The sequence below is a fragment of the Tamandua tetradactyla genome, chromosome 20, assembly GCF_023851605.1.
Source record: "Tamandua tetradactyla isolate mTamTet1 chromosome 20, mTamTet1.pri, whole genome shotgun sequence".
In the NCBI taxonomy this organism is placed as follows: Eukaryota; Metazoa; Chordata; class Mammalia; order Pilosa; family Myrmecophagidae; genus Tamandua; species Tamandua tetradactyla.
Genome location: NC_135346.1, coordinates 44,547,893 through 44,571,940, shown reverse-complemented (window position 1 = coordinate 44,571,940; position 24,048 = coordinate 44,547,893). Strand labels below are relative to the sequence as shown.

The window sequence follows — 24,048 nt, the reverse complement described above, 5'->3', positions numbered from 1 at the left end:
TGTAGCAAGGTTAAGCACTATTTTCTGAAACTTTTGCTTCAGTGATAGATGTACATGCATGTAAAAATATAAAATAGATCCTGGGTAGAGGATTTCTTATTTAAATAATAGAAATAAAAATAAAAGAAATTTATTTCTAATCCTGGGACAGAGTCAAAAGTTTGATGGTCATTGCTCTCACCAATCTAGGTAGACTATAAAAACATAAAGGATAGAATCAAGTTTCCATCCCTCTATCTGGAACCATGACTGCATGCACTGACTCAAAGACTCCAATACTGGGTGCTCCCAGATCTAAATGTGATCAGTAAAGGGTAGAGCAGATTTCCAACAAGGAGAAAGACTCTAAAAAGAAAAGGCAGAATTCACTGGGGTATCTAAGGTAAAAGCAGACTTAGTAAAAGTAGTAATCTTGGTTAGTTCAGATTTCCCAAACCTCACAAACTATTTACACGGTGGAGTAAGAAGGTGCCAGGGACTTCCCGAAGATTAGACTAAGTATAGACATATCTTCCTACAGCAATTGCTCTTATTCATTTAGCATCTTGAACACCGCTTGGCTGTAGTAAATATTTAATATATACTTAAGAAAGTTAGTCAATTGCGTGGTCCCCATTCCAACCGTACAATAGTCTTTTCGCCTCCGATGGAGGGGACCTAGAGAGGAAAGGGATGTAGGTGGTCTCCCGTCCCTCAATTCCACTCCCCGTACGCACCAGAAGGATCATTGAATCGTTTCAGGGGCGCCTTGGGAAAAGACATACTGAAAACCAGCTCCAGAAGCCGAAGCTCACGGCAATCCTCCGTAAACTGCCTGCCTTTCCACTTCAAATTCAAAAACTCACATTCCCCGCCCTTCCCGACGTCAGCCAATTGAAAAACAAAATTCTGGGGTACACCAATCCCGTGAGGGAAAGTCAATGAAGCATGCGCACACTCTCACCGCGCCCAATTAAATGGCCTGAGAATTTAGGTTATCAGCCAATAGAAGACTAGTACTGTCCTGTCGCCCGTCCCCCCTCCCCAATTTCTGACGTTACTCCATTGTACCTATGCACTAGCAGCATTGGCGCAAGCGTACTTCCTGTGGGCGTTGGCAACTCTGCAGTTTGTCATCACATGAGCGTTTAGGGTGTTCCTGATTCACTGGTTTCAACCCTTCCACCTGTCCTGGAAGTAAAGTCTGGGTCTCAGTTCTTTCAAACTGGGCTCTGCCAGACTTCAAAATGGCAATTGAAAGGAAAAAGAAACTCTCCCGGAGACCTCAACGTTGGTGTCTGCGCATGTGCGGTGACCCGAGCGGCGAGCCCAGGAAGTAACCTGAGCGTGGGGATTCCGCGCGTGCGCTCGGCTCGCTTGGGGGGTGGTGGCGGTTCGGAGGCGAGAGGAGGATGTCGGCCTCGTTTGAGGAGCGCAGTGGGGTGGTTCCGTGTGGGACGCCGTGGGGCCAGTGGTATCAGACCTTGGAGGAGGTGTTCATTGAAGTTCAGGTTCCTCCAGGCACACGCGCCCAGGACATCCAGTGCGGCCTGCAAAGCCGTCATGTGGCGCTGGCCGTGGGTGGCCGCGAGATCCTCAAGGTAGCGAATGTCGCGGCTTGTGTCAGTTCTTCATCCAGTCCTCAGAGAATTTCTGAGTTCTGAGGTTAATTGTTTTCTCGGGAAAACTGTTGGAAGGTTATACCACTCTTCTAGCTGGCAGAAAGTGATAAAGTTGGACTGGTTTTGATCTCTTGGGAGCCCCTTCCTAGAAGCTAGAGCCCATTTTTCTGTTTTAGTCACATACGGCTGCCCCTTTGGTTCTGTTCCCGCTGAGAACGGATTAAATTGGGCGGTAAAGCAACAAATATTTGTCATACCTATGGCTTCTACTGGGCACTGATCTAGATGATATGAGACAAAGTTTCTGCACTCAGAGAAGTTCTTGTAGGGAGGCGTAATAAAACAACTATTATTTAGGGCTGATATTGCAAGTACAACAAAGAAAATAAGGGATGGTATGTTGAGGTTTGCTCTCAGAAAAGACATTAGCTGATTTATTCTCTTATCTAAGATTAGAAAAATCTCAATTTTTAAAAGGTTCTATTAAAAGGCAGCATTTCTTAGTTTAAGCAGGAAACCTTTTAATGTAGTTCATTTTAATCAGAAAAATTACAGCATTTCAGATATTTCACATTTGACTACTCAGTGATCAGTAAGTAGTGTTCCTACGTCTTTTAAAAAGTAAAGAATCCTAATCTTTCTTTATAGGGCCTTATGTTCTTTAGCATAATGAATATTGCCAATGTTCTTTGGCATAATAGGCTTCATTTTACTTTCTAGAAAGAAATTTAGGGCACCTAAAAAAAGTATAAAATTTGGTCTCTCTACTCGAACCAAATTAAACACTTATATGTGGAATAGGTAAGTCTTTGGTCATGCAAGACTTATAAAAATTAATGAAATGCTTTATTTTTAGTACCTTGTAAATTTATTTTTCAGGGTAAACTCTTTGATTCTACAATAGCTGATGAGGGAACATGGACTTTGGGTAAGGGAACTCTATTATATTTCATAGAATCTTAAGTTAATTTTGTCTTGAAAACTTAGTATCTTTTTCCCTTTTGTATTAGATCATTTTGTCTTTGCAGCTTTGAGAGAGATAGTAATGGAAATGTATTGAACACAATTGTATGTCAGGATTACCTAATAGTTTTTTTTTTAAATCCTTAATGGTTTTTTAAAAATATAAAGTCTAATGATGAACTCCGATTTCTTTGTGATTTGTTTTGTTTAGAGGACAGAAAAATGGTCCGTATTGTTCTTACAAAGACAAAGAGAGATGCAGCAAACTGTTGGACTTCTCTTCTAGAATCTGAATATGCAGCTGATCCTTGGGTGCAAGACCAAATGCAGAGAAAGCTTACGTTGGAGAGATTCCAGAAAGAAGTAAGTCAGATGACTGTATGAGTATGTTTAGTTAATATGTAAAAATCATAGAATAGTCCTTATTATTTGAAATTAAAATTCAAATGTTATAAAAAGTTACAAAAATTTGCTAGAGGGATCTTTTTTAAGTTTGATTGTTAGAAAAATGACCTTTCTATGTATGGTTTTGATTTTTTTTTTCTTCAAAGGAATTTTTCTTAATTTATACTGCCATGTTATCAGAAACAATGCTTAAATAGACTCTTATAAAAAATCAGTCAATATAGATTTAGATAGTGTAAAAATTGAAAGGCCCCTTGACCAGCCTCCCCACATTCCATCCCTCCATCTCATTGCTGTCTCATATATTGTTTTGTTGTATGTTATTTTATATAAATGGAGATCATACTGTATTATTTGTCATTTTTCATTTTCATATAATGGTATAGCTTGGGTCTCTTTCCACATTAGCACATATAGATAAAACTATATTCTTTTAAACCACTTTAGAGTATTTCCTAGTTTGGATGGACCATAATTAGTTAATTATTCCCTTTTAGATTTCCCTGTTTTTTTCTGTTTCACACAAAGCTTTTGTGCTTTCAAATACTCCTTTAAGATAGATATCCAAGAGGATAGTTACTGGACTGAAGCACTTTTATAGTTTTGATGGATAATATTCATGTTTATGCTGATAATCCCCCAATCTCTGGCTTAGACTTCTCTCCTGAACATTGGACCTGCATATCCAAAAGCTTCTTCATTATCTTCACTTGGCTTTCTAATAGACAACTCAAACTCAACATGTTCCAAATGAACTCCCTGACTTCCTTCCCAAATTTCTCCTACTTGTAACCTTCAGTGACAGTTCATGGAAACTCTAGTAGCTCAGGCCATAGAGAACTTGTGAATTGACCATGATTCCTTTCTCTCTTTCACACCCTGTCCAATCTGTCAGGAAATCTTACTGGTGGTATCTCCCAAATATATTCAGAATTTGACCACTTCTCACCACCAACACTATTGCTAGTCTGATCTGGACTACTTCTAATTTCTTGCCTGGATTACTAACCTAGGACCAGTCTCCAACAGTTTGCCCTAGCCTAGTTGCAGTCTCTCTAAATATAGCAAGTAGAGGAATTCTTTTAAAATGTAAAATATACCATGTTATTTCTGTTTTTAGAACTCTGCAAATTATTCCCCTTTCATTCCCGTGTAAGATGAACTCTTTTACAAGGCCGTGTATGATCTAGCTCTCCATTACCTCCCTGATTTCTGCTCCTACTATGTAGCCACTCAGTGATTCTACTCAAGCCATACTGCCCTGTTTGCTTTTCCTCAGACATTGCTTTACTGTCCATTCTGGAATGCTCTTCTCCCAAGGATCTGCAACACTAACTTCACATGTTCAAAGAAGCATACCTTGATCATCCTAATACTATAATTTTCTCATTTCCCTTATACTGCTCTATTTTTTTTTTCCTTCTATAGCTCTTATCAACTTTTAACACACAGGATTTGGCAAACTTTGGCCCATGGTTCAAATATGACCTACCACCTGCTTTTGTAAACAAAGCTTTACTGAAACAGAACTATACTCTTTTGTTTGTGTATTGGTTATGACTGCTTACATACATTGGCAAAATTGAGTAGTTGTAACAGAAGCTGTCACAGAGCCTTAAATATTTACTACCTGGCTCTTTGCAGAAAAACTTGCTGGCTTCTGTATAAATAATTTATGGCTTATTATTTGGCTCCTCCTGCTAGAATGTAAACTTCACCATAGCAGAGATCCTTGTTTTGTTTACTCTTAAATTCTAATGGTGTCTTGCAAACAGTAGGAATTCAATACGTGTTTGTTGAATTTATTGCCTCAAAAAAAAAGTGAAACTGTCTCAAAAGTTTGACTTCTGAGTTAGTATGCTGTAATGGTTATGATCTCAGAGTTTTGGAACTGTGTTGCATGAATCCTAAATCCACAGTAAATTTGTGACCTAAGACAAATTCCTGGATTTCTGTATAATGATAGTATTTACTTCATAGGATTGTTGTGAGGATCATATACATTACCATATGCATAACTTTTAGAACATAACCTGGCTTTTTGAGACCTCACGAAAAATGATAGGAATTAAAACCTATTTACATACTGATATATATGTTTCCCCACATATTTGCCCAGCATGGTAATACATATATCACGCTTTTATATATTTGTAAATTTTAAACTTAAAAAAAATCTCATTATGTTAAATTGTTTCAGATATTACAGTGACGTTTAGAATCTTTTCACGTTTTATTGGCCACTTAGGTTTTCTCTTTGTTGATTTCCAATTCATATCTTTTTTCCATTTTTCTTTTAGATTATTGGTATTTTTCCTTATTTTATTGTAATTTTTTCATATCTTTTAGAATCCTGGTTTTGACTTCAGTGGAGCAGAAATCTCAGGAAACTACACTAAAGGTGGACCAGATTTCTCAAATCTTGAGAAATGACTGTTTGTTTTTTTCCTTTTTTCTTTATTCCATGGACCCGGAAGATATTGTCAACCCAAATCAAAGGAATAGATTATGTGGTGGAAGCAAAATGTGGATGCCTACAATTAATCAATTGCAAAATATAGTTAAATATGGTTATAAAAATTGCATTCAAATGTGATTTACATAGGAAACATTGTAAATACTGTGGCAAGTATTCTATGGTAATCTTTTTTGAATTAATTTTTGCTCAGCATGAGGTTTTATATATTACGTTTTACTAATTTCATATTTAATCTGTATTTTTAATATAAAAACCATTAGAATATAGATCATGTGAGATGCCAGGGTGCCTTCAGGGAAAATTAAGTTTTTTTTTCTAAAGTGTGATGCAGGAATAATGTTGAATAAACTTTTCTAAATAGGAATTGTGTACCCCTTTGACTAAGTTGACCCAAGGAAAATATTTTACTGAAAAAAAAAATGGCAGGAAAAGAAAGAAACAGTCCACAAGTGTATTTTGAATAAGTTACTTTTCAAAGATAAAGGAAATTTCCTAATATTATTCTTTGAGAGATCACTTTATATCAGGAAATTTAAAAATAGTTTAAAGCCTTTAAATTTAAACTTTCAAACTTACAGAAAGTTACTAAGAACCCAGAACTTTTTCTTCTTGAGCCACTTGTGAATAAGTTGACCACATCATGCCTCATCACCTCCAAAGACTTTAATATACATTTTCTGTAAAGGAGGACATTCTCTTACATAGCTACAATGTAACCATTAAAATCAGGAAATTAATATTGATACATTACTACTGCCTAAACATTGATTTTTACCCCATTGAGAGTTAACCAAATTAGAATCATGCCTTGCTTTTCAATGTCATGTGTCTTTAGTCTGCTTCAAATTTTGAACATCATTTTTCCCTTGACTTGCATGACCTTAGTACTTTTGAAAATTATAAGCAGGTTTTATAGAACATCCCTTATTTGTCCAATTTCTGAAGGGCTGTACTTAAATTACTTGATTACGAGGTGGTGTCTACCAGGTTTCTTCTATCCTGTAAAGTTAGTCCTTCTGCTTGTATTTTTTGGGAAGGTAGTTTCAATTTTAATGTTTCTCATTAAAATTTCAGTTTATATCATTGTAGCTCATAAATTCCTATTCTAGTCAGTGGTTAAAATGTTTATTAAAAAATTTTTTAACTAAAAAATTTATTGAACTTTTTTTATTAAAAAATAAAGTAATGAAAAATGTATTTAATGCTCAAAATTGTACCATATTTGGTCAGTAGAAGTCCATCCTGGGTTGCTTCTGTGTCCTCTCAATGCATTCCCATAATCCTTCAAGCAATTTTTTACTTTCTGGCACAAGACATAACACCCTCATTAGGCTTTCCCTGCCCTTGCCCCCAAATCGGTAGTTTTTTTCCAAAGAGCTTTGGTTCTTTTTGTGGAAAATGATATCTAGAAGCTAAGATCTGCATGTTAGATGTGCTCATTACTGTTGATCTGTGTGTATGATGTGCATTTTTACATCTATATTTATCTCCAGGTCTATGTATATTGAAAACCATAAATTCACCCTTGTATTTTAAATTCTAATCCCATGGGGCTCATTTTAGCTGTCTCCTTTTCCGTATTTACTTCCCTTCAACAACCGTGAGAAAACTGGTTCCGTTTATCCTTAATATATTTGATTCTCTAATCTAAACCATCTCCATGTGAATACCTGTGTCACCCTACTCAGGCTCCAACACCCTGGTGAGCAGGGATACTCTCATGATTGCTTGGATCTTGACACCACTTTGGGCCACTCCAGCTCATGCACATCCTCTAGCAAGATGCCTATCTTGGTCAACTTTACCCCATAGCTTTAGGATTGAATTGTTGAGGAAGAAGCTTTTTTCTTTTTTTAAAAAAAATGGTTTCTCTTTTTGACATTTTTAAATTTTTATTTTCTAAATAAACATAATAAAATTAACTGTTTTTGTGATATAGTTGTATGAATCTTAACACATGTATGTATTTGTGTACCCATCACCAAAATCAGGATATTGGACAATTCCATCACCACAAAAAAATTACTCATATTGTCTCTTTATAGTCTCACTACTCTCACTTGTAACCCTGAAAACTACTGATCTATTCTTTGCCTTTATAGTTTTGTCTCTTCAGGAATATCATATAAGTGGAATCATATGTAATCTTTTGAGATTGGTCTCATCAGCCTAATGCCTTTGAGATTCACCCAACTTGTTGCATGAAAAATAAATGCACTATTGCTGAGTAGTATTCCATTGTTTGGATGTTTCAGTTTTGTTTATCCATTTGTCTGCTGAACATTTGGTGTGTTTGTAGTTTCCACAATTGTTAATAGAAACGTTATAAACATTTGCATAGGAGTTTTTGTGGTAACACAAGTTTTCATTTCTCTGGGGTAAATAATATAGGCAGGGATTGCTGGGTCATATGGTAAGTGTATGGGTAGCTTGATAAGAAACTGCCAATCTGCTTTCCAGAGTGACTACATATCATTTTGTATTCCCACCAGCAAAGTATGAGTGTTCTAGTTGTTCCACATTCTTGTCAGCAATTGATATTGTCAGAATTTTAAAATGTTAGACATTCTAGTAATGTTTGGAGGATAGTTCATTAAGTCTTTAATTTGCTTTTCCCTGATGGCTAATAATGTTGAACATCTTTTCATGTGCTTGTTTTCCATCCACATGTCTTCCTTGGTGAAGTGTTTAAGTTTTTTTCCCACTTTTAAAATCAGGTAATTTGTTTTCTTACTGTTGAGTTCTGAGAGTTCTTGGCTATGTGATTGATATATTTTTTTTCCAGTCTAGCCTGTCCTTTGCAAAGCAAAAGTTTTAAATTTTGATGAAGTCTGATTTATTTATCATGGATTATTAGTGAATCATGCTTTTTGTTACCATATCTTTGCCTAATCCTAAGTCATGAAGATTTTCTCCATGTTTTATTCTGAAAGTTTTATAGTTTTCTGTTTTACATTTAGATCTATGATCCATTTTAAGTTATTTTGTAGAAGATGTGACGTTTAGGTCGAGTTTTTTTGCTTATGGATATCATTGTTTCAAAATCATTTGTTGAGAAGACTATCCTTTTTCCATTAAATTGTTTTTGCACCTTTGACAAAAAATCAGTTGCTCTTTATTTGGGTCTATTTTGGACTGGTCTATGCATGATATTTCTATCCCTCCCCTTCTGGGGTTTTGATTGAAATAACATGAGTCTTCCAATTCACAAACATGGAGTGTCTCTCCATTTAAGACCTCTTTTTTTTTTTGATTTGTTTTTCAGCATTTTGTAGGAACCTGTACAGCTTTTTGTTAGCTTATTCCTGAGTGTCTTTTTTTTTTTTTTGTATGTTGTGTGGTAGGGGTCACATTTCATTCTTTTTCCATGTGAGTATCCCAGTATTGCAGGACCATTTGTGGAATTTTTGTTTCTTTTTTGTTTGTTCTCTTTTTCTGGGGGAAGTACATGGGTCTCCCGCAAGGCAAGGGAGAATTGTACCACTGAACTATCCTTGCACCCCTCAATTTTTGTTTTTTAAATTTCACTTTTCAGTTATGATGTTGCTTTTGTATAGTATGAGTTTTATTTGTTGACCTTATATCCTGTGATTTGCTAAATTCACTTATTAGTTCTAGAAGTTTTTAAAGTATGTTTTTGTTTGTTTGTTTATCGCATGGGCAAACTCCAGGAATTGAACCCATGTCTCCAGCATGGCAGGTGAGAATTCTGCCATTGACCCACTGTTGCACCACCCTAGTTTGAGAAGTTTTTATTGCTGTTGATTATTTGGAATTTTCTATATAAACCACAAATGAGAGTAGTTTTATTTTGTTCTTTATGATCTACAGATCTTTTTCTTGTCTTACTGGCTAGACCCCTCTAATCCAACTTTGTTGAGTTTTAATTTTGAGTGGATAATAAATTTTTTTTTTCTCCTTATACTGGTGGATTGCATTGATTGATTTTACAATGTCAAATAAGTTTCATATCATCTCTCACCCTCCCACCCCTTCAAACTTGGACATGGTGGGTGGGCCACGGTGGCTCAGCAGGTAATGCTTGCCTGCCGAGCCTGAGGACCCGGGTTCGATTCCCGGTGCTTGCCCATGTAAAAAAAAAAAAAACTTGGACATGGTGTATTATTCCATTTAATATTTCTGGATTAACTTGTTGAGAACTTTTGTGTCTATGTTAATGTGGGATACTGGTGAACAGTTTTAATTATTTTTCTTTTATTGTCTTTTATTGGTATTAGGGTAATGCTGACCTTATAAAGAGTTTCTGTTTTCTGGAAGAGATTGTGTAGCATTTGTGTTAATTCCTCTTTAAGCGTTTTATTGAACTTGTCTATAAGGTTTTAAACAATGAATTCATTTAAAAAAAATAATTATAGAACTTATTCAGATTACCCACTTCATTTTCATCTTTCAAGGAATTGGCTCATTTTGTATAAGTTTTTGAACTTGTGTGCTAAGAGTTGATTTATTTTCTTACTGTCTTTTTAATGTCTTTAATGTCTTCAGGGCCTGTAGTAGTAATCTCCTCTTTTATTCCTAATAGTGCTAATTTCTATCTTCTTTTTTTTTTTATCAGTTTTGAGAGAGGTTTATAAATATTTTATGAGACTTTTAAAGCAATTTTATTTTAGATTTAATCACACACTGTACAATCCAAAGTATACAATCATTGGCTCACAATATAGTCACAGAGTTGTACATTATCACCATAACTAGTTTTAAAACATTTTCATTACTCCAAAAAGAAAAACCCCATACTCTTTACCAGTGGCCCTTTGCATTGGTGTGGTACATTTATTACAGTTGATGAAAAAATGCTAAAATATTAGTTAATTATAGTCCACAGTTTGCATTTTTCCCATATATGATAATTAACACCTTGTAATAGTGATGTACATTTATTCTAGTTCATGAAAGAACTTTTAATTATACTATTAATCACAGTCATTGTCCATAACAGGGGACACTGTCATACAGTTCCATGTTTTATCCTCTAGCTTTCCTTCTAGTGACATAAATGACCCTAAACTTCCCCTTTCAACCACAATTCCACCATAATTCAATGCTATTAATTATATTCATCATAATATGCTACCATCACCTCTATTCATTTCCAAGCATTTACATTCAACTTAAAAATTCTGTACGAATTAAATATCTGCTCCCCATTATCTTCACTCATCCTAGTTCTTGGTAAATGTAGGTTTACTTATTGTAGTTCGAGTTCACATGAGATGAAACACTGTCCTTCTGTGTCTGACTTATTTCACCCAACATAATAGCCTCAAGGTTTATCCATGTTGTTGCGTGCCTCATGACTTCATTCCTTCTTGCTGCTAAATAATATTCCATCATATGTATATACCACATTTTGTTTATCCATTCATTGGTTGATGTGTCCATTTTTGGGCAATTGAGAATAATGCTGCTATGAACATCAGTGTACAAATGTCTGTGTCCCTGCTTTTAATTGGTAATGTGTATCTAGTAGTGGGATTCCCAGATACTATGGTATTTCTATACCTAGCTTCCAAAGGAGCCGCCAAACTGTCTTCCATGACAGCTGTACCATTTTAGATTTTTGCTAGCAGTAAATAAATGTTCCTATTTTTCCACATCCTCTCCAGTACTTGTAGTTTTTTGATAGTAGCCTTTCTAGTAGGTGTGAAATCGAATCTCATTGTGGTTTTGATTTGTATTTCTCTAGTAGCTAGTGATGTTGACCATCTTTTCATGTGCTTTTTATCTATTTGTATTTCCTCTTTGGAGAAAAATCTATTCAAGTCTTTTGCTCATTTTAAAATTGGGCTATTTTTCTATTGCTGAGTTGTAGGATACTTTTTAAATAAATTCTAGATATTAAGCCCTTATCAGCTAATGTGGTTTCCAAATATTCTCTCCCATTGAGTAACCTTTCACCTTTTTGACAAAGTCCTTTGATGCGCAAAAGTATTTAGGTTTGAGGATGTTCCATCTGTTTATTTTTCTTTCATTGCTTGTGCTTTGAGTGTCAAATCTAAGAAACTACTGCTTACCACAAGATCTTGAAGATGCTTCCCTACATTTTCTTCTAGGAGCTTTATGGTCCTGTCTCTTATATTTAGGTCTTTAATCCATTTTGAGTTAATTTTCATATAAGTTGTGACATAGATCTAAATAAATAATTCTTTTGCATATGGATATCCGGTTTTCCTGGCACCATTTGTTGAAGAGATTGTTCTTTTCCAGTTGAGTAGACTCAGCAGCCGCATCAAAAATTAATGGACCATAAATGTGTAAGTCTATGTCTAAACTTGCAATTCAGTTCTATTGATCAATGTCTATCTTTATTTCAATAAACATAATGGTATTTATGTCAATACCATGCTGCTTTGACTATGTAGCTTTGTAATAAAATAACTTTGTTCTTCTTTTTCAATGTTTTTGACTATTCAGGGTTTTTAGCCTTCCAAATAAATTTAGTAGTTGTCTTTTGCAGTTCTTCAAGGTAGATAATTGGAATTTTGATTGGGATTGCGTTGAATCTGTAAGTGAATTTGGGTAGAATTGACATCCTGACGATATTAATTCTTCCAATCCATGAACATGGAATGCCTTTCCATTTATTTAGGTTTTCTTTGAGCAATGTTTTATTGTTTTCTGAAAATAGGCCCTTTACATCCTTGGTTAAATTTATTTCTAGATAGTTGATTCTTTTAGTTGCTATTGTAAGTGGAATTTTTTTTTTATTTCCTCCTCAGATGGCTCATTACTAGTATACAGAAATACTAATTTTTGCCTGTTGATCTAGTCTACTGTCCTGAACTCATTTGTTAGCTCTAGTAGCTTTGTCATAGATTTTCTAGGACTTTTTAAATATTATCATGTCATCTGGGTTTATTTTATTGATCTTTTCAAAAGAACCAGTTTTTGGTTTCATTGACTTTTCTCTATTGTTTCTTTGTTTTCAATTTTATTGCCTTGTTCCCTTTTAAAAAATATTTCCTTCATTGTTTGTTTTGGTTTATTTTGTTCTTTTTTAATCTCTTAAAGTAGAATATAAGGTTAGGGATTTGAGACCATTTTTCTTAATGAAAGCACTTGTTTTAGTGGCATCCCATACGTTTTGTTACTTCCACCTTCAGGTCAAAATGTTTTCTAATTTTCTTTGAGATTTTCCCTTAGATGCATGAATTATTTTGAAGTTCGTAGTTTAATTTGAGGGTTTGGAAATTTTCCCATTATCTTTCATTGATACCTAGTTTAATTCTACTATGGTCAAAGACAATATTTTATGATTTCAGTTCTTTTAAACTTGTTAATTTTTTTACGACCCTAGTTATGGTCTGTCTGGGTGAATGTTCTATGTACACTTGAAAAGAATGCTTTTTTTGCTGTTTTCAGATGCAGTGTTAGATCCAGCTGGGTTTTGGTATTGTTCAGTTCTACATTCTGGCTGATTTTCTAGGTATTCTATAGATAAGAGAGAATAATGTTTACATTTCCAGCTAAATTGAGACTTGGCAATTTCTCCTTTTAACGCTGCCAGTTTTGCTTCATGTATGTTTAGGCTTTGAAGTTAGGCTCATGGGTATTTAGGACTGTCATGTCTTCCTCGTGAATGGATTGTTTTATCATGTATGTTATGTCCTTTATCTGGTAATTTTGATTGCTTCCTAGTCTACCTTGTCTGAGTTAATATAAAAATTGGCTTGTCTTTTATTTGATTCATGTTTACTTTTTTTTTAGGTTTATGAACAATTAGATTTTACATTTATGAAGTAATAAATTTGACAAAAGCTAGTATTAGTATAAATTAGAGAAAATAAATTCCCTGATTATTAATCTTCTAGGATCATGATGAGAGCACTGAAGTTAATGTAGCCAGAAGATAGTTTTGATGGGAAATTACACAAATAAATTTACATGAGTGTAGTAAATCTCTTATGGGGGGTAATGTGTGGTTAGTGAAGAGCACAGCCCCTGGAGTCAGAACTGCCCAGATTTTGAATTGCATCTCCAAGAACCAGGAGTCATTTAACTTGCGTCTTTGGTTCATTTGTAAATTGGAACTTCTTCATTTAGTTTAGATTAAATGAGATGATATTCAACACTTAGCAGTAGTACCTGACAGTAAAAACTGTCATTGCTAATCACAAACATTCGATCAGAAATGTCTATTGTTTTTAAATTATGTTACATAATTGGAAATACATTTAAAGTTCTGGTGCTTTTTTTTTTAAAATAACATTTGTGTAAAAAGGGTTATTTAGCATGTCTAGTCTGAATCAAAGGCACAAGGAGCTTTCTTTTAAAACCATTTTTTAAATCAGTAATTCCTTGGAATGTCCGTGTTAAAATGGCTTTTTAGTTTAATTAAAATGAACAGTTCAAAAATCATGTATTAATTGCTTCAGTTCCCATAGTAATTTACCGATTGATCTACAGGGGCTGACATAACATTTGGCATTAGTTACGTCATTAGCAACCACTTGTCTGGAATGCTGTTTAATTAGGCAACAGGGTTTGCACTAAATTTCAGATGGGTTGAATCTAAGCATAAAATTGTGTAAGGATAGTACATATAGCAGCGCTGAATCTAAGTGGCAAAGGTGACTAATAGTACACTAACACCAGCTTTTAATGCATATTAAGCATATCTGACATCTTGTCTTTTTAAAATAACCATTAGAAAGTAAACTGCCAAATAGGTAATGGCCATACTATTAAAAAGATTTGTTTCTGCTACCATACATCTTACTTTAGTGCTACTTTTATATTGAGTAGTGATAGCTTTTTATTATGGTTCTGTCACGACTTTGCTAAAATAGTTAATTAATCAAGAGAATATTCATTTAAATTAGAAGGGAAAAAATGCACTTGCAAAGGACTGCATTTCAGTAATTTTATTGAAAGGTATATCCTTTAGTACCAAACATAGTAATAGTTTGTTAGGTTACTTCTGCCAACTCAAAATTAACACTGATGTATTCAAAATATTGAAATGTGTCAGCCCTTTGGGAAAACTGAGAAGTTATCCACCAACATAGTTTACAAAAGTTAGGTATGACTTTTTAAATATTACTGTAGTTCTTTGGTTTATTGTTCAGTGTATATTTATTTATTTACAACATGATGTCAAATGTAAATATGAATTGGTTAAAGCTATTCTGGATGGACTCAGACTATACATGTGCACTGAGTGACTGTTTAACAACTGATCTTAATATTATACACCTTACATTCACATGGAAAATCCTGAATATTAACTATTTTAAGCATGCCTATTCACTTCTTTGTTTTGGCATAGTATGGGCATTACTGAAAGTACACGCTTCCCTTTAAACTAAATTAGAAAATGACGATTTTATGAAAACAGTCCTTAGTAAAAACTTATGGAGTGTTAATTTAAGCCTGAACTTGATTTGGTGGGGTAAAGCAAGTTTTTGGAGTGATTCTTTTGTTCCAAGAGAGACTAAGTTTGTTGATGGGACTAGACTGAGGCAGATTTTATATAAAAATGTATATCATGGATATAAACATCACCTGTGTTCTAGAAAAAATATTAACAATAATTCAATGAATATGCCAGGTTTACCAGGTCTGTATTTTTGCTTTATATAAAATGCCCTCAAATTTAAATGTAATTGCCACGTAGTAGTAAATCCACATCTCTGGAATTTCCATCACTTGGCATTATGAGTACCAAGAAACCTAATACTCCCTCAAATAATGTTATGCCTGATAAGTGCACGTGGAAGTTGGTTTTGATGTACACCTCACAATTTAAAAAGCACACTTAAGACAACTTATAAGTAGGTTACCACTTTCAACCTCCTAAATTGATCCAATATAGAAATCTGGATCAATGTTAGAAATGAGGATTCACAGTTTATCTTCCCAGGCTTGTCATTAGTTTCTTATATTTGCTGTTAGCTGATTTGTAAGCTTCACAGATGAATTCAAATCTAATCATAATTCTACTATAGCATAATATTAAGCAGGCAGTTTTCCCACATCTGAGAACATCAATGTTAATCTAGTTGTGATGTTTTGAGACTTCACAGCTTAAATCCCTTATAGCACTAATGAATCCATAGCTCAGGGTTGTGGAAAAAGGCTTCAGAGAAGAGATATTGTTGCTGTAATAATCCTATATAAACAAACAAAAACCAAGTTACCAAAAATCTGCCAAATATAAATATTACTGGTATTAAAATGAACTTCAATATTTCAGTTTCATAACTGTGTCACATGTAGATATGTTAAAAAAAGTTACACTTTGTTCTGAGTAGTAAAAGATATATCACCACTATGAGTTAAGTAATTTGGATGGCAAGGATGTATATCACATATGCAGAGTCCAGTTTACATTCTTTATGAATATAATTACAGTTAGTCCAACTGCTATAGCAGTGGTATATAACCTTAGTGTTGAAACATACTGGCAGTTTCCAAATATTAAATATGGAGATCATCTGCCATATTCAGGTTCATGTTGATTTTGCTAATAAGCTAACAGTTTCACTTAGTTCATCTGTGTTTCATACTTTTGGTCCTATTGCCCAGCTCAGGCTTGTGTAACATTAAATGATGTATACTATAAACCAGAGCCTGGGTCTACATACAGCAAACTATTGTGCAATTTAAAAATACTGTTCTATCTAATGCTACTTTTAACATTTAGATTATTAAGAATACTGTTTCCTAAGATGATAATTTAATAAAATAGTTAATGTATGTATCAGAGGATGGATAATTTGTTACTCGTAGGGTTGTGTACCTTGAATGTAGTAAATGCCATAAAATATTAGTTAGTAGATTTTCCCTTTGCTACTTCAACTCCATTTTTAAATATTTTTAAACAATAATTTAGATTTTGTTCTTTGTAGAAGAAAATTATAAAACTTTCTTAATAAAAGTTTCTCTATATGTAGAATAACTATGACCCGAATTTACCAATTAAGGAACCGTTTCAGGAATTGTTGGAAGGTGGGTGATTCTGTAGTAACTATGCTTCAGTTGCCGTGCAGTACGTCCAGAAACAATCCATTTCAACTTCTGAACATTTGGTTTAGAACACTTGTTTGATGAATATTCAGCTAAACACTTGGATACAAGCTCTTGCCAGAAGATCAAATCTCTGCCATTTATCTGCATATGAATTTTTAAAAATTACTCAATCAAAATAAATCCCACACTATTAAATTATAGTGATAAATGCAATGCTATTATTAGCATGTGTCTTTCCTTGTCACAAGAGATTGAGGATAATCTGCTTAGCTTTCAAATAAACACATGACATCTCATTTTACTTCAGGAGATAGGTCAAGTGGTTTAGTTTCTTTTTCAGCTGTTAATAGGACTTAGGCTATGACCTTGACTTACCTTGGAATGTTTCTGAAGACATTCTACTCCTTCTGTTAATTCTATACACTTCTGTGCTTGGATCTCCAATGCAATGATAGACAATGCTAACACAGAAGGCTAAAAGAAAAGAGAAATTTAAAGTAAATGTCAAGTTAAAGAAACTGTATAAATAGTTGTAATCTTTATAAAATATTTACCTTTGCTTTAGAAAATATGATTCTGCAGTGGCATGCCTTAAGTTGAGCTTCTAGTCTTTCAAAATTAAGATTATTTCTCCTTTAAAAATAAGATGAGATTAATTTTATGTAGATGATTTTACATCTAGTCAGAAGACAAATGTTTAGAAAAACACTTAAGTCATTTTTTTTAATTGAAGTCTATGTACATTTTTAGAAAAAAATATTTCAAGTGAAGGAATTCCACTTTCTTTGGAGACATGAATTTTTTAAGGAAATCATACATGAGTTCCAAAAAAAATGAAAAGCATCAGGCCACAAAATAAGTGTTTATTTTCTTTACCTTTTAGTAAATGTATTACTGCATTTCATAGATTTCCTGTGTCCATAAATTTGTGTTAGATGCTAATCTTCTAGGTTCCATAAGTTAACTAGTCTAGCAATGGATAATTTCAAGTTAAAATATCCTTTAATTATATAATCCTAAGCATGAACCTTCATAGACTTCAAGGAGCTATTGCCAACTAAAAGTCATCTCACTATTGCTGGATAGCAAAACTTAAGGAACCACAGCTGTCATTTTACTTTTTTTAATTGAAATTCTATGAGGATATTGATTTTATACAATGTTCAAATACCATTCTGATCTCCAAATACCCTTTGTTGAAAACAAAGATCACATACCTTCCACATGGCATGTCCTCTTGAACGAGTGAATAATAGAGCTGCAGAAATTGAAAGGCAGTAGTAGCTTTGACTTTCCAACACACCTTTTCCAATACAATCTTTTCCATTCTCATCAAGTCTGAAACTGTGAACCTATACTGGCTTATCCGGATCAAGTCAGTTGCCAGTGGGACATTTCTTTCCTCTTCAATTGATTTTACGGCCAAATAAAAGCAGCTCAGTCCAACACATCCAAGGTGCTTGGGCTGAACCTAAAAAAGAAATAATAAACCCACATCTCTACCTTATTTCAATTAATAAAGCACAAGGAACAATTTAGAACTCAGACCTATCATTAGGAAAATGTACCTTTGAGGTATACTTCTCGACTGTGATGGACTTAGCAAGAGGACTCATACCTCAACCGCCATCTGCAAATGTTACACACCCCACTCGGAACCAGTATTTGAATAATTGGACTGTTTCACTATGAAGTTTGGCTTCAGCACAGAAAAGTCCTAGTGTTTCTTACCACTGTACAACTATAAGCAGCATTCTCGAGTTTGACCAAGTAACTTAACTGGTCAAAGACTGATGTGAGGAACTGAAACACCTTAGACAGATTACTTATTCACAAAATTTCTTTCCAGGATGCCATGCCTTTTCCAGGTTATTTTCTTTGTGTAACACATGTAAAACACTTTTAAAGTTCACGCTATTTACTCTGCCTGTAAAGCTCTATCCATTACTAATCATTCTTTTTTTTCATTTATTCCTCATTTTCTGAATGTCTACAACATGTGAGACATTGTCAAAATCCTATCCAGTCTTTTTCAGTTCAGAACTTTGAAAAGCCTTTACCAATATCTGTGCTGTTCTTGGAAGCCCTTCAGCAATATCTCTTTAAAACTATAATGTAACTATTTTTCTTTTTATGCCTTGTACAATAGTTATTGGTGTAACCACTTTATTCCCACATAGGACTGAAATATACTTGAGGTATAGATAGTTCATCTGTGCAACATTTACAGATCCAAGGGCAGTGCCTACACCTGGTGTCTAAAGTGTTTAATCAGTCCGTTGAACAAACTGCTAAAACAAGTTTCTTGAACCATTCAGTTCAATATTGAGTTCCTTTATATATGATGCATTGTTAGGTACTGAAGGCTACAAGAGTTTTATTCTAATTGTCACACTGTCTCATTATCCACTAATGACCATGGACACAGAGATGCAGATAATTTAACAGTTAAGCTTTGAAAGTTACTCAGATGTCTTGCTTTGCTTATCCAGTATATGGAAATGATTAAAAATACATTCTTCATAAGATACTCTCTTTATTGCATGCAAACTGATGCTGGAAATGCCATTAATTAGCAAGACTTGACTAGGCCAAATGCTAAAATACTTAGAATTTTATTTTCGGGTAGTAGTTACCGAATGCTGTAATACGCAGAATTACCATAGTGTTCCAGCTACTTGCTAAAAGAAAACAGGTCAAGTTTATAATTCCAGCCAAAAGCTGGAACAAGGTAAACAAGTCTATCTCCAAAACACATTGAGAAAAATTAATACTCAGGGTAATGTAGTTGTAAACATACCTTCATTTTGGACAGGAATCTGTCCAGTAGATTCACTGCTAGAGAAAATGTCTCTGTATCAAAGCCAAAGAACTGAGTTAAACTTAGAAGATCTTTTACTTCAAAGTCCCTTAGCCTTGCAGTCATTCTGAGGCCATTATCATGTGCAGACTCAATTAGTCTCAAGCCACAGACCTTTGGCTGACATCTAGACTCCTGTTCCAAAAGGGCATTCAGCTGGTGTAGCAGTTTCTGAGCGTCAGTTGTTGTCAGGACCTCTATCATCTATATATAGAACAAAACCCAGAAAGAAGTGTAAGAGCCCTGCTTTCTCTGGCCAGCTTTGAATTGTGCCAAGTATTTAATAATACAGCTCTGCCCTTATGAATCTACTCACTGCAGAGTGCTATCTGTTACTATTTTCCCCTTTGTCATTCATCCTAAACTGTGAGTTCCTGAACCATGCCTTTTTAAAAAAAAAAAAAAAAAAAAGCAAGTTTTCAAGAAATACTTCAAGTCCTTCACTATCAGTAGATAACAGTAATAGACTGCTGCAAGACAGAATACCAAACACTGTGAAATCAGATGGTAGCATGCATTCTGATATATTTAAGCCATGTGAACAGTTCAGGTTATTTAAATCTTCTGAACCTTAGTTCCCCATTGGTAAAGTGGGAATAAGTCTACCTCATAGACTTGTGTGCATGAAACCAGACTATGTAGGTAGAGTTGAGAAAATATAGTAGGTGCTTAATAGAAACTGGATGGGGAAAAAAAAAAGCGTATTTATACTTCCATGAAATGAGGGTAAACTACCTCTTTGGCTGTTTAGATTAAGCACGAAGATTCACGTAGAGTTAGCATAGTGCATGGTACATACTGAGTGCTCAACAATTGTGTGTGTGTGTGTTTTCTTTTTGATTCATTAAATAATTAACTTCTTATTGGTGTTAGTAAAGGAAAGTTAAAAGATGCCATGGAAGCACGTAGTAGGAGGTCTAACCTAGTCAGCAAGATGAACGTAGGCGTCTCATTCATTTAAGACTGTATATTACATGCCTAGTTAAGTCCTGGGCACTTGCTAAACGCTGTTTACACGGATGGTCCCTTCCCTCACCAAATGAAAGGAGACAGGAGATTTTAGGGGTGGGCGATGGAAGGGGGGCAACAAATGAGGAACCACTAAGTGAGTCCAACTCTTCTGCCCTCGGGCTGGTCCCAGGGACCCGGCGGGCACGACACTAGACACCTCAGCGAGGACGGATCCGGCCCCGCCCCTCCGGGCTCGGACTAGCCTGGGCTTGCGCTCACACCAGCGGGAGGGTTTATCGTGAACCAGGACGCGGGGCCAGAACTTCTCCTTCACCCCGCAGCCTCAACCCTGTTTCCTTCTCGCACCCCGGCATGGACCCCACACTCCCAGCTCACCTCGATCGTAATAGCGGCTCCTCAGCGGTAACCACCCTCCCCGGGCCTGCTCGCACCTCACCGCCCAATATTAGATGCGAGAGGCCTACGAGCCGTGGGGACTCGAGGGCACGAGGGGAGAGGCCCGGGGAGGGGGAGCCGTCCTCAGCGGAGGTCCCTGCAGCGCCGCCGAGACGAAACCACCCGCCGCCTGGGTCGGCTCGGAGAAGAAGGGGTCGCTTTAGACCTCCTGAGTAATATACTGAAGCGTGGGGCGTTCCCTCAGGGGAGGGGAGGTGCGGTAGGTCCTATTTTCACCACTGATTGGTTTAGTTCTTTTGATGGATGGGCGCGCGGTGCGACCAATCAGCAGTCTGACCAATCAGCAAGCATTTTTCATTTTTCCGGCGTTAAATTCTCCGCCCCTTTAAGACTATGCTCTCTCACTCAGCTTCTCTCATTGGACAACTTCCTAACGCGTCTTCATTCAAGAAGAGGCTGAGCTAAATACTGTTAAGCACCAGCCCAGGCCCTAGTTAATTCTCTTCCTCAAGCTGCTATCATTCCAGAATGTACTAGTTTTTTGTTCCGTGTGGTTAAGTAGGTGTACAGTGGTTCTCTCCCCCACCTTGTAAAACTGCAGTGACTAAGAGGGAGGAAAAAAAAGTTCAAGCTTTGATTTTTAAATTACAGATGGAGAGGTGGAAGATTCTCCAAGTTGTATTTTATTAAATTCTAGAGGTTTCTCTGTGAAGTTTGGAAATAAATTTACCCTTTACCTTAATTTTGCTTTTCATTTGATTTATCATATGCAATTTCTTGGTTCTTTTCCAATTTTCTGAATTTGATTATTAAGCAAATTTAAATAGACGATGTGCTGTTTTTCCCGCAATGATCTAAAATGAGAGATGTGTATAAGATTGTGTCTACAAGAAATATATGGGCAAGATAATTGTAGTACGAATCTCATACTACAGATCCATGTGTGAAACATGACTTTTATTTAACTCAAATAAATTTAATCTCTGAACGTGAGCCTCTCTTATGCCAGGTTAGTGGAAAAATAATGAGCCTGAATCTTTCCTGTACTCTCTCCCTCTCTCCCTAATTTTAATAGATCAGAGGCTCTACAAGTGAAAGGGCCTGAGAAAGGACAGGCAAGGAGTCAATTAGCAACTTTCACAGATTGTAGTTGAAAGTCTCTGTTCACATGGCTTTTCACCATTTAGTGAATACTAGGCTGCAAAAGAGTGAAAATCTGAAAGATCTGCAGACATGTCTGCTGTTTGCCCTGCCATGTACTTCCCTTGGGAGAATGCCACAGATAGCAACCAAGCCTGGAAAAGGGGGTGGGGGAGCAGGATGGGGAAGAAAGTGAGGGAAAGAAAAGAAAATCAGGAAGAAAAAGTCAATACTTCAAAATAATATCCCAGCCATAACCCAGTCATTGTGAGAGCCTGGAGAGCAAATGGGGAGGGGTCTTGGTGTACAAATCCGCACACACACTTTTTTTTAAGCCTTAGGAATCATTAAAATCTTTAAAGCTTTATTTCAATTACAAACACATTTATTAGTTTACTAATACGTATTAAACACTTAATACGTTCCAGGGAAGAATAAAATATATTGATCCCTGAAATCATGGAACATGTTTTACATAAAGTATAGACTGGAATATAACTTATTTTCATATCTAGGATGGCTACTGACTAGCTATGTGAAATTTAGCAAGTTCTCTTTTCTCAAAAAGAGGCAGTAATAGTACCTAATTCATAGGGTTATTGAGATAAAGATATAAATATAAAGTACATAAAAAGCTAGGCCCAGTTCCTAGAACCCAGCAAATATTTGATAAATGCTAATTATTAAGTTACTAACATTTCTTTCAAAATGTCTATCTTAAATATTCATTTGATTGTATTTTCTTTGTTGTCAGACTTATTCTATTAAGAGTTTACAAGGAGAATCAGAATATTCAACTTGTTTATGAAATATAATGGAAGTATCTGAAGTGGATATATTACATTGTACACCTTATTTATGATTTACCACTGTTTATATAATTAAAATATTTTCTCTGATTCCTGTATTTTTTGCATGATCGCTCTGTAAACCCACAACTTCTCTAATATATAGAAATAAAAATTTTTCTCTCCAGATTAGGATCATGTTTTTAACTTTAAAAATTTTATTAAAATATAAATAGCCCTACATGAAAAACTTATTTTGCTAACAATGAAGAAACATTAGTAGAAATAAAGTCAAATGGATATTCCTTCTTTTCTCCTTCCTCTCATCCCTTGTTGCCATTTTTATTCCATAAAATAAGAATATAAATCATCATTTAAAAAATTACTGACTCCACAAAAATAGAAAAAAGGATCATAAGAGGATGCTATGAACAACGGTATGCCAACAAATTAGGCAATTTATATGAAGTAGACAAATTCTAGAAACACACAACCTACATTGACAATAGAAGAAATAGAAGACCTCAAAAGATGAATTATAGGAGATTGAATCAGTCACCAAAATCTCACAACAAGAAAAGCTTAGGAATTGTTGATTTCACAGTGAAATATACCAGTCATTCCCAGAAGAATTAATAGCAATCCTGCTCAGACTCTTTCCAAAAATTAAAGAGGAGGAAACACGACCAAACTCATTCAGTGAAGTCAACATCACCACATCACCCTAATACCATAGCCGGATAATGTGAAAATACAAGAAAATAAAATGACAGACGAATTTCTCCAACACATATAGATGCAGAAATCCTCAACAAAATGCTTGTAAATCTAATCCAACAGCACTTTAAAAGAATTCTACACCATGATTAGTAAAATTAATATCCCAGGTATATGTGGGTGGTTCAACACAAGAAAATCAATTAATGTAGTTTACCACATTAACAAATTGAAAGGGAAAAACCACATGATCATCTCAATTGATGAAGAAAAGGCATTTGACAAAATCCAGCATCATTTCTTGATTAAAATCACTTCAAAAGATAGAAATAGATGGAAACTTCCTCAACATGATAAAGGGCATATATGAAAAATACACAGATAGCATCATAATCAATGGTGAAAAACTGAAAGCTTTTACTCTAAGATCTGGAATAAGACAAGGAGACCCACTGTTACTCATTATTGTGCTAGAAGTTCTAGCTAGAGCAGTTAAGCAAATTGTAATAATAATAATAATAAAATAAAATTAAAATGCATCAAAATTGGACAGGAAGAATTAAAACTTTTACTATTTGCAGATGACATGATCCTATATATAGAAATTAGTGAAAAATCTACAACAAAGCTAATAGAGCTAATAATCAAGTTCAACAAAGTGGTGGGATACAAGATTAACAGGCAAAAATCAATAGTGCCATTATACATTAGCAGTGAGCAATCTGAGGAGAAAAA

General features: G+C 35.0%; 3 protein-coding genes across 6 annotated transcripts in view; 1 reads left to right on the top strand and 2 right to left on the bottom strand.

The window, feature by feature from the left end:
- The window catches only part of HMMR (hyaluronan mediated motility receptor), a 42,867-nt gene extending 41,871 nt beyond the window's left edge, over window positions 1–996 (bottom strand). For all 3 annotated transcript variants that reach the window (XR_013166302.1, XR_013166303.1, XM_077137584.1), the window contains exon 1: window positions 717–996. Coding sequence is in view for 1 of the 3 variants with exons in the window: in XM_077137584.1 (XP_076993699.1) it covers window positions 717–762 (46 nt within the window). In the remaining 2 variants the exon portion in view is untranslated. The remainder of the gene's footprint in view (window positions 1–716) is intronic.
- Window positions 997–1,058: 62 nt separating this feature from the next.
- Window positions 1,059–5,513, top strand: NUDCD2 (NudC domain containing 2). The gene is made up of 4 exons (XM_077137587.1): window positions 1,059–1,580; window positions 2,481–2,529; window positions 2,776–2,927; window positions 5,319–5,513. Exons 1-4 carry the CDS (start codon window positions 1,392–1,394, stop codon window positions 5,400–5,402), a joined length of 474 nt encoding a protein of 157 aa, XP_076993702.1. The 5' UTR covers window positions 1,059–1,391; the 3' UTR covers window positions 5,403–5,513.
- A 4,531-nt stretch (window positions 5,514–10,044) lies between these two features.
- CCNG1 (cyclin G1) lies at window positions 10,045–20,923 on the bottom strand. 2 transcript variants are annotated; one of them, XM_077137585.1, is made up of 7 exons: window positions 20,648–20,923; window positions 19,241–19,504; window positions 17,658–17,911; window positions 16,995–17,073; window positions 16,816–16,914; window positions 16,387–16,581; window positions 10,045–15,580 (listed from the first exon to the last, which is right to left on the bottom strand). In XM_077137585.1, the coding sequence occupies exons 2-6, from the start codon at window positions 19,502–19,504 to the stop codon at window positions 16,390–16,392; spliced, it is 888 nt and encodes a 295-aa protein (XP_076993700.1). In that variant the 5' UTR covers window positions 20,648–20,923; the 3' UTR covers window positions 10,045–15,580; window positions 16,387–16,389. The 2 variants fall into 2 exon arrangements, with proteins under 2 accessions (XP_076993700.1, XP_076993701.1); XM_077137586.1 differs by lacking the exon at window positions 19,241–19,504 and having other exon boundaries at window positions 20,648–20,920.
- Between the last annotated feature and the right edge of the window lie 3,125 nt (window positions 20,924–24,048).